Source organism: Drosophila takahashii, chromosome 3L, assembly GCF_030179915.1.
Source record: "Drosophila takahashii strain IR98-3 E-12201 chromosome 3L, DtakHiC1v2, whole genome shotgun sequence".
NCBI classification, from domain to species: domain Eukaryota; kingdom Metazoa; phylum Arthropoda; class Insecta; order Diptera; family Drosophilidae; genus Drosophila; species Drosophila takahashii.
In genome coordinates, this window is record NC_091680.1 from 7,317,231 (window position 1) to 7,326,975 (window position 9,745).

A 9,745-nucleotide genomic window follows, 5' to 3' on the forward strand; every position below is an offset into this window, starting at 1 on the left:
GTTCCTGGGGCAACGCAATTGTTTGGCCTTTTTGTGGATTGTCACCTTTGTCATGTCACTTTTATTTCATTTTATTCCATCACACCATTTCGCGTTGAATGCAGTCGAGAGGAGAGGAGCGTTTTGTAATTGAAATTTGATCGCATTAGATGAGCAGCAGAAGGAATTTTCCCAATCCCAGCCTCAGTCGAGCATCAAATTGCATCGCGTCTGACTTTGTACCTATTGCATACATAGAAGGAATATCTGTAGATTAAAATATTATTTTTAAGTAAATTAAAAATTTTACTTTGGATAAATGTATATTTTATAACCTAATATTAAAATAATATTTAACGAATTTTTTCCTTTTATTTTATGTAATAATTTTGCTCATTTTACTATTTTATTACAAATAAAGAATAAATAAATAAATAAAACAACGCTCTTATTTGTCTAGCACTATTTTTTTAATGAATGTTTTAAAATACCAAAATAAAACTTTATTATATAAATATACATATATATTCGTAAATCTTGCTCTGATCCGATTCAATAAGCTATTCTGTGTAAAGAGAACTTTTAACGCCATGGCAAATTAAGCAATGTCAAAGAAATCCGATGTAAATTCCAAGAAACAGCACACGGGCATTCATTAGACACCCTCAAAAACGCTAATGAGGTCATGATGTTTCCAAATCCAAGACCCTATTCTGCCCCTAGATAGCAACAAGAAGTAGAAAAGAGAACAATGCGAAAAAGTTATCACGACTGGGAGATAATGGGACAAAATGGCTGCCAAGAGTCACGCCCACCGCCCGAGGGCTAAAAACGGAAACGGAACCACCCCTAAATTGGCCTGATTGCAACCAGTTAACGGTGGCCTTCCCACTCAAACCACCCGTTCCGCAGGCGAAACTGGAACGGAATGGAACGAAACACACCCTAGGAATGCAGTTTTCTTTGGCTTGCAGTCGAGTTTCAAGAGCGGCCGCGTTAAGTCGCAAGAAAGGAATCAGTCACGAAAAATATATTCAAAAATTATAACAAATTGCTGTGCAAAAAATCATTAAATTAATAGAAACAACAAGTCAACAAATAATAAATATCCATACCAAATAGTTACAAAATAAAATACAAAAAGTGCTTAGTTAAATAAAAACTTTAGTCAAGATTACATATTTAAAATAAAAAAAATGAAAACCACTTGATCTTTATTACTGTGGAAAAAATCATGAAACTAATAGAAACAACGAGTCAAAAATAAATAAAAAAACATAACAAATCCTTCCGAAAATCTACTTAAATCTAAAAAGAAATGTTAAAAAAAATATTATAAAAATAAGTGCTTAATTAAATGAAAACGGCAGTCAAGATTAATAATTGAGATTAAATAAGTGATTTAAAAATAATCTGAAGTGAACATTGAAACAAACTGTGGAAGTTCAGAGTTTTTTAAATAAATAAATAACAATAATTTTAAAGTGTAAAATAAATAATGAAACTGGCATAATAATGTATTACAAAGACTACAAAAAATTGTAAAGTGATAAATTAAAATTGTGAAAGTTTTTAACAGTAAAAAAATCTTCATAAATTTATTTAATAACTAATCCAAAAATAACTGAACTTAGTTCAGTAAAACCGCTGGATAATGTTTGAAAAGAACATGGATGCCAACAATCTATCGGTCTCCATTAGCGGCGACTTGGATTCCACCAGTTCCGGCGGCACATCCTCGGATCACTCGGCTGTCCAGCAGGACAACCTCAGTTCTCCGATGGCCTACGGATCGCTCTTCCTTCCCAATGCTGGTGAGTGCCACCAGATCCATAGACACACATCCAAATCGGATCCAACTAGGTCTAGTCTTATCGGTGCAAAGAGTCTAGAGACAAGACCGCGAGTATCGTGTTTCGGGACAGAGGCGTCAATGAGGCGCTGCATAAACAATTAAAGCCTGTGACTTTTATTCTGCTGAGGAGCACACATTTTTGAGGATTGCATGTACAGGGTGCATGATGGGGTTATGCAGTTTTCTTTCGTACTTCACACGGAGTGTCTTCGTTTCCTGTAAAATGCAAAAAAAATTAAAAGTTACTCTCTTTCGAAAAAAAATGGCATTTCCTTATATATTTTGAAATGTGGATTGTCCTTTTTCATATTAATTAAATATAAATAGAACTTTTAATTTCTCAAACATTTAATTCTGTAATTTAAATTTTAAATATTTTACATTTAAATTTTATATTATATATTTAGCTTGTTCAATATTATTCAAAAATATTTTTGTAAAAATAATTATATTATTTTGTATTTTCCTAAAATTTAATTTATTTTTAGAATTTGTTATAAGATTATAACCAATATATAGTCTAAAATCACCTTCATTTTCCTCCATAAAAATATATCCCTTATAAATAAAGGGCACTCAAAATTCGACAAGCTATTCAACAAATGCACCATCAAATGAATTATGTTTTATAACATTTACATATTCACAACTGCATATCCACACACATTTACTCGTGCAAATATGTATGTAAGCCATATCGTATTTATTTATTTGCTTGACGTCTCTTTCGGGCCTCAAATATATGATCCACACTCGCAGTCCCCGTCTGAGGTGTCGAAAGACAACGATCGTTTTGGTCATGTCGGGTATTCGATTAGTCACATTTCGATTTAGGGGTCCCCTGAGGGAAGGTGGGGGGTCTTTTCATTGACCACCGAAATGGCACGTGAGAAAGAACCGCAAAAGAACTATTCTAGGGTATAATCAGATTATGGTTAGCTTATCTGGTGTATAATCAGATTCTGATGACAGTTGCTTAGACAATCTTGGTGAAAACTTTTACAATTTATAGAATTTTAAATATAAATTAAAGAATATATAGATTCATTTAAAAAAAAAATTTATGGCGGATTTCCATAAACTTAAGAAAATTTGTCTATAATCAAGAACAATTTTCTTAATTCACGGGAGATTTTCTAAAATTAAGAGCGATTTTTTTCTGAGTATATGTATAATTTATACCTTTGTAATCTGCAGGTTATCGCGGCAACCTCTCGTGCAAAACAGTTCTGCAATTGGATAAATTTGCACCCTACGAGGGGGCGGAAAAGGATCACCTGCTGGAGAGGCGGTTCCAGGACATCACCAACGACTATGACAAGTCGCCGCCGCCCACCGCCTCGACCACGCCCACCCACTATCCCAGCCTGAATAGCATAATATTCGAGAACGGCAGCGGTGGCAATCTGGGGGATCTCAATGGGAACACCACGCAAAGGAGTGCTGGTGGTGGTTTGGGCGGCAATCCCGGCAGTGGTGGTCACCTCATCTCGAATCTCACAGCGGCACACAATATGTCCGCAGTAAGCAGCTTTCCCATCGATGCCAAGATGCTGCAGTTCTCAACAGATCAGGTAAGGATATTTTCTAAATTAAAAAAAAAATTTTATTAATAAATTTTATATTAATTAAAATATATTTATAATGATTTCTTTAGATCCAGTGCATGTGCGAGGCCCTGCAGCAAAAGGGCGACATCGAAAAGCTGACCACCTTCCTCTGCAGCCTGCCACCCAGCGAATTCTTCAAGACCAACGAGAGTGTCCTGCGAGCCCGCGCCATGGTGGCCTACAATCTGGGCCAATTTCACGAGCTCTACAACCTGCTGGAGACGCACTGCTTCTCCATTAAATACCACGTCGATCTGCAGAATCTCTGGTTCAAGGCCCACTACAAGGAGGCCGAAAAGGTGCGCGGTCGTCCCCTCGGGGCGGTGGACAAGTACCGACTGCGGAAAAAGTATCCACTGCCCAAGACGATCTGGGATGGCGAGGAGACGGTCTACTGCTTCAAGGAGAAGTCGCGGAACGCCCTCAAGGACTGCTACCTCACCAATCGCTATCCCACTCCCGACGAGAAGAAGACGCTGGCCAAGAAGACCGGCCTCACGCTCACCCAGGTCTCCAACTGGTTCAAGAACCGCCGCCAAAGGGATCGCACGCCCCAGCAGAGACCGTAAGTTGACCTAGACTTTAAAGAAAAATATAAAAATTATAAAAATATAATTATTATATTACATTTATAAATATTTCAAACAATAAGATTTTATTTTCAAATATTTTGATGTCAAAGAACTAGAACATTTTTTTTAGGATTTTAGAAATCTTTCAAATCTTGCTTGAAATTGTATTACTTTTTTAATTTTATTTCTGTTTTTAGGCAATAAAATCATCGTCTTTCTTGGCCTATTTTCAAGAACAAAATGGCTTTAAAAATTTTAAAAAAGATCTTATTGTTTAAACTTGAAATATATAATTATGAGGTATACATCGAACGATTTGTGAATTCGTTTTATTTAATACGACTTCCAACAACTTGTTTTGGCTACAAAATATTTTTATAAAATCATAATTACATTTAAGCCAAATCGCTTTAAGATCCCTAAAATTCGTCTTTAAAAGAATCGTTTTCATTTAAAAATTGATGTCTAGTAATTATGGTTAAATTTACGACACTTTCGTCTGTTATTTATACTGCTAATGCATAATAATTTCCCTTTCGAGTGTTGTTAGATTTTCTTCAAAAAACTCCAGAACGAAAAAAGTCGTTTGGTATAAAGGGCGAACCCAAAACCGGCATTCTCATTTCCATTTCCTCATAACTCGTAAAACAATTCATTCAACACTTGAGCGTGTTTCGCCCTAGAACCGAACTCCGAAATCCGAACGAATATATAATCAATTGTTTTGCAATTGGCATTAAAAATCGTTTGTAAGTGACCGTAAAGCACTTGTGCGTCCAGTCCGCCCACTTGAGCGTGTTTTATGTCCAATTTCGGCCGGCTCCTTGCACGGTCCTCTGCATATTTATAGAGCCAAGGGACCCGAGACGTGGCCGGCTCCTAACGCAGCGCATGCGTGTAGCATGTGCCCCTCATCGCACCACGAGTCCCGCTGTTCGATCGCATCCCTCGCCACGGGCGTCAAATTGCAGCACATACAGCATGCCACACCATGCCGCACATACCACACTCGAACTCACAAGTGGAGTGAATGTGTTCTCTTAAGCTGTTAAAAAACACACAGTCGCACTTCCATAACAAGAACCATCTTGGGATCACAACGGAAACTTATAAAATGGAGTCTTTGAGTTAGAAAAATATATTATTCAACTTATTTCGATATTTAATGGGACCTTCAAGAGCTTCTAAGTTAGTGGATCCCAACTATGAAAATATTATATTCCTAAATATTTTGTAATGTAGTAGATCACTGGAACTAGAGCCCTGCGTGAATCATTCAATTTTTGTTTTATCATAGTGTGCAATGAAATTTCTGATTTGTTTAATTCAATTCTATGTAAAATAAATTCAATGTTTTTCTAATTCATTTCGAATTGAATAAATCGAATCATTTATTTTTGAATTTTTTGAATTAGCCAGATTTTGAGAACAAAAAGTGTACAATTTTTAACAAATCAATGTTAACTGCATTTTGAATTATTTCGTAATTCATGCCACTCATTCATTCAATTCTATTAAACTCAAAAATTTTAATTAATTCATTCATATAAAAAAAAATTCAAAATAATTCATTGAATCCATTCATGCAGGGCTCTAACTGGAACTTGTGTGATATTTCATCTTGCCACCTTTACTGAATAAATATCATAAATTATAAAATACAAAACATACCTAATAAATATAATATTTGTTTAATTTCAGTGACATTATGTCGGTGCTGCCTGTGGGCCAATTGGATGGGAATGGCTTTCCGCGCATGTTCAATGCCCCTAGCTATTATCCCGAAACGATTTTCAATGGGCAATAAACTGCCTTCCATGCGAGGCTGTTTTTTCGTGTAAATAAAGCGTAGTGCGTTTTAATGTTAGGACAAAAGCAAACGGCAAACTGGTCATCAAATGGCACATCTTTGTTAGCTTTAGAATAAACTAATTTTTGCTTTATGTATTGTACAATACTAATAATAAACAAATGGTAGTAGATCAATAAATTCGATTAACAAAATTTATGTTTGTGATTTTTATTTAAGAAGACAGGTAAGTCATTATGTTTATACTGAATATTATATAAATGTTGTTAAAAACTTGTGTGTATTGTCAGGTTCTTTCCTAAAACAATCATTTTCTATTCATTTGCATTCTCTTAGCATCAAAGTAATTTTCAATACAGTAAAAAATGAAATAGTATCTTATACATACATAGTACTAAACTTATTAAATCAAATGTCTTTTTCAAATAATAGTAAGTAATACCGTAATACATAACATTTTCCAAACAATTAAAAATTATTTTAAAAAATCGCCAATCAACTTCTTCAGAATTTCAATAACTATATGTTTAGTTGAGAATAGATTGAGTAACGGATATTAATATACATTTATATCTCTGGACTGTATTTCATCTTAATCTCGTACATGGCAATTTCTCTCTTGTGCTCCAGTTCTAGTTTTTTCAAAAACAATTCATTATCAATTTTTTTTTCCTTCATTTGTAGCGCTATGTACTCCTTCTCTTTGGTCCATTCAAATTTTTCGTCCTTAAATTGCAATTTAGCTAACTCCAAGTGGGTTTCCTTCCTTGGGATTTTCCGGTCAGAGGCACCATCTCCATTCTCCGTCGAATTGCGTTTAATTTTCTTCCCCTTTTCAACAATAACAGACACACTGGTGTCTTCATTTTCACCGGGTGAGTAACAAGTACTGTATTTTAAGTCACCCCGAATTTCTACAAGTTCGAAATCAGAACCAAATATTTCCACCAACTGATCATAGTATGGACACAAGCAGTAAGGGGCTGAAAATTCAATATAATTTATAGGGTTATGTAGGGATGATAGAGCTGTTGGTCGCATAAACCAGAGACTGGTGGTACTTTTAAGGTTTTATAAAAATAACAATATTTTATCATATTGTTTATTTTATATTTGTACCTTCCAATATGCCATTTTCAAGCCTTGATTTATTTAAATTAACTGAATTTTATTTATTACTTACGTAGAAAAGAGCAATTACCTTTCTTGTCATTTGGCTTAAAAGTTGACATCCACTTATTTGCTGTCGATAGCGTCATTTTCTGGAATCGCATTTGACATCTCATATTCTGCCAATAGCCTTTGATTCCAGTCTCCTGCATCATGGCTTCATAATATAATTTAGCACAGGGCATCTACAACACAATATACACCTTAATAAAATTAAACTCGAATATGTAATAAGGTTTTGTTAATACCTCATATTCCTCATTCCGCTTTACGAAGTCCAGAATTTTCTTGATTTTGGCATCGGTCCATTGTATTTCACCCGAATATGGTGGAGGACTGAACTTTCCTGTGAATTGAGTCCATGGGTATGTATAAATTGATCTATAGTTTAATTTGTAGTACTTACGGCAATTAGACTTCGACATTTTAAAGATTTTGTTTAATCAAGTAAGATTTAAAAATTCGGCTTCAGCTTTTTTTTACATTCACGCGCTTTTGATAGATATGGGAGACTTGCAATCCATCATCTATCGGCAATCGATAGCATATGTAAGTGTGGCCCCTTTTTCCAAAGATGCATTGACATGCCAGTCACGATACAGAAAGTACCCTGTAATTTTATTATTATTTAGTATTTTTATACTGTCGAATTTAATTTATTAATATCTAAGTTAAGTAAAGGGTATTAATTTTATATTGTTATACCTAATAATAACTTCATTATTGTTAAAATCAAAAACTAACTTTTCCGTGGCTATTTATTACCTTATTAGAACTTAGCTGAACTTAATTTAAAATAGATGTTAGAAAATATTACCTCTTTCGAAAATGTATCTATGGACTCAAAGATAATTTTTTCGTTCAATTGATTTAAAATAGTAATCTATTGGCGCCACTCACACCCGATAGTCATCGCTTAAGCAGCAACGATAGTGCCATCTCCAATAAGTTATCGGAAAAACATTCAAAGTTATCGGAAACATGTCAAATAAAATAAGCGAATATTTTGCAAACGATCCGCCCAGTTTCTTCGATGAGCTGGCTAGTAAACCAAAGTCCAAGGACTTGCCAGCAGAAGGTGGTGCTTCTAGCAACAACAGCAGTTCCACTTCCGGCACTAACATGATGTCCAGCACCTTCACCGGATTTTTCCAGCCACCTGAATATGTTGAGACACCTGAGACGGGCGAGGATTCCATAAAAGTCACCGATGAGGTGAGAAATCTCTGGGAGTTGCCGCGGGAAAACGAGGCGGGCAAACTCATAATGCCGGGAATTCACCTGCAAAATGATTTGGTAAGAAATCTTCATAATTTCTAAAGGACTACCCATCACTTACGGCACTATTTACCTTTCCAGGCCGATCCCATCAGCGTAGCAGTGACCCAACATTTGGGAGAAGCCGAGTTGTCCCACCGCAAAATCCTTCGAGTCGATGACGTCACACAGGACGAGCGCGGATTGAGAACACTGATTCATGCCGGTTGCTATCGCACTGCTGTCAATCTAACTGGCCGCTTATTAACCATCTATGGCCAGGGTTACGGAAGATCCGGTCAGCCGGCCAAACACTCGCCGCACTCCCTGCAGCTGTGGTTCACCCGCCTCGCGCTCCTCGCCAAACTGGGCGAGTTCGAGCTGCTGAACACTGAGGCTGAGCCCTTTGGCCAGCTGAGAAGTGCCGACGTCTTCTACGACTTCTATCCGGAGATGTACAGCGGCAAAAGCGGATCCATTGCCTGCTTTTCGTTCCGCCTCCTGCTGGCCGAGCTGCCCATTTATCTGGGTAAACCGCATATCGCCTTGGACAGACTCTCGGAACTCCATGTGACCAGCAGGGAGATCAAGGAGCACTATTCAAATCAGCGCAACAAGACGGCCGAGGAATTTTGGCAGAGGCGTTGTGAAAGGGTTTTGCATTCAATCATCAACTGTGGATTGATGGTAGGTCTACATAAATATAAAGGAAATTTATTAATAACTCTCTTCTTTTAGATGAAGAAATTCAGTATGATAGACGACATAATGGAGGGAACCCTTCTGAAGCGCTCTAACTTGAGCAAGGAGGACCAGCGATCATTGTATTCGGCTTGGGGACGCATTTACCTACAAATTGGTGATATTTTTGGAGCAGAACAAAAGTTTGCCGTTTCAAGAAGATTGCGGGAAATGTAAGTGGCTAGCAAAACCAAAAAGATTACGTTTTCATTTGAATTTATTCCATTCTAGAAACTCCTCGCCAGATCTGAGAGACCTGGTGGACAAAGGGCTAATAGCTGTGGCCAAAAACGATTTTCCCGAGGCCTATGTGATATTCCAGAAGGCTCTGCACCTGGATACCGGCAATACAATGATCCTGAACAATATGGGAGTGTGTCTTCTGTACGCCGGAAAGCTAAAGGATGCTATCAACCTGTACGAACGCGCTATTAACCTGAATCCCCAAAAGTCACTGAACGAGAGCTTGCTGGTCAATCTTTCGACTTTGTACGAACTGGAATCGAACAACTCCAAGGCGAAGAAGTATAACCTGCTGCGGCTAATTAACCGATACAAACCTGATCTCAACATTAGCATAGAAATTTGTCTAAAACTGCAGACGATAAATTAAAGTTAATCAGTTGTTAAACATTCCAAAAATAAAAAATACTTAAATTTAAAAGTATAATTTTCAAAATCTAGCAAATACACCCACTGATGTTATCGATATTCCCCAATCGATGGCTCCCACCTCTGGCACACCGCCTAT

At 36.7% G+C, this 9,745-nt stretch overlaps 3 protein-coding genes across 4 annotated transcripts; 2 read left to right on the forward strand and 1 right to left on the reverse strand.

The window, feature by feature from the left end:
- The first annotated feature begins 969 nt into the window (after nt 1-969).
- Nucleotides 970-6,015, forward strand: Six4 (homeobox protein six4). The gene is made up of 4 exons (XM_017148309.3): nt 970-1,793; nt 3,032-3,408; nt 3,492-4,009; nt 5,718-6,015. Exons 1-4 carry the CDS (start codon nt 1,634-1,636, stop codon nt 5,821-5,823), a joined length of 1,161 nt encoding a protein of 386 aa, XP_017003798.2. The 5' UTR covers nt 970-1,633; the 3' UTR covers nt 5,824-6,015.
- Nucleotides 6,016-6,026: 11 nt separating this feature from the next.
- Nucleotides 6,027-7,521, reverse strand: LOC108061908 (uncharacterized). 2 transcript variants are annotated; one of them, XM_044394469.2, is made up of 4 exons: nt 7,403-7,521; nt 7,245-7,342; nt 7,028-7,181; nt 6,027-6,809 (listed from the first exon to the last, which is right to left on the reverse strand). In XM_044394469.2, the coding sequence occupies exons 1-4, from the start codon at nt 7,419-7,421 to the stop codon at nt 6,394-6,396; spliced, it is 687 nt and encodes a 228-aa protein (XP_044250404.1). In that variant the 5' UTR covers nt 7,422-7,521; the 3' UTR covers nt 6,027-6,393. The 2 variants fall into 2 exon arrangements, with proteins under 2 accessions (XP_044250404.1, XP_070072100.1); XM_070215999.1 differs by having other exon boundaries at nt 7,010-7,181.
- A 425-nt stretch (nt 7,522-7,946) lies between these two features.
- LOC108061928 (trafficking protein particle complex subunit 12) lies at nt 7,947-9,664 on the forward strand. Its single transcript, XM_017148363.3, has 4 exons — nt 7,947-8,292; nt 8,356-8,940; nt 8,992-9,167; nt 9,226-9,664. Exons 1-4 carry the CDS (start codon nt 7,978-7,980, stop codon nt 9,605-9,607), a joined length of 1,458 nt encoding a protein of 485 aa, XP_017003852.2. The 5' UTR covers nt 7,947-7,977; the 3' UTR covers nt 9,608-9,664.
- The last annotated feature ends 81 nt before the right edge of the window (nt 9,665-9,745 follow it).

Bases quoted from the DNA above. Each gene is read 5' to 3' on its own strand.
- Six4 (XM_017148309.3), top strand. From the start codon at position 1,634: ATGTTTGAAAAGAACATGGATGCCAACAATCTATCGGTCTCCATTAGC. The intron at 3,409-3,491 runs GTAAGGATATTT...TGATTTCTTTAG, and splicing joins TGCAGTTCTCAACAGATCAG to ATCCAGTGCATGTGCGAGGC. The intron at 4,010-5,717 runs GTAAGTTGACCT...GTTTAATTTCAG, and splicing joins CGCACGCCCCAGCAGAGACC to TGACATTATGTCGGTGCTGC.
- LOC108061908 (XM_070215999.1), bottom strand. The intron at 7,182-7,244 runs GTATTAACAAAA...ATTGTGTTGTAG, and splicing joins AGCGGAATGAGGAATATGAG to ATGCCCTGTGCTAAATTATA. The intron at 6,810-7,009 runs GTAAGTAATAAA...TTGAATTTTCAG, and splicing joins AGGTAATTGCTCTTTTCTAC to CCCCTTACTGCTTGTGTCCA.
- LOC108061928 (XM_017148363.3), top strand. From the start codon at position 7,978: ATGTCAAATAAAATAAGCGAATATTTTGCAAACGATCCGCCCAGTTTC. The intron at 8,293-8,355 runs GTAAGAAATCTT...TTACCTTTCCAG, and splicing joins TTCACCTGCAAAATGATTTG to GCCGATCCCATCAGCGTAGC. The intron at 9,168-9,225 runs GTAAGTGGCTAG...ATTCCATTCTAG, and splicing joins TCAAGAAGATTGCGGGAAAT to AAACTCCTCGCCAGATCTGA.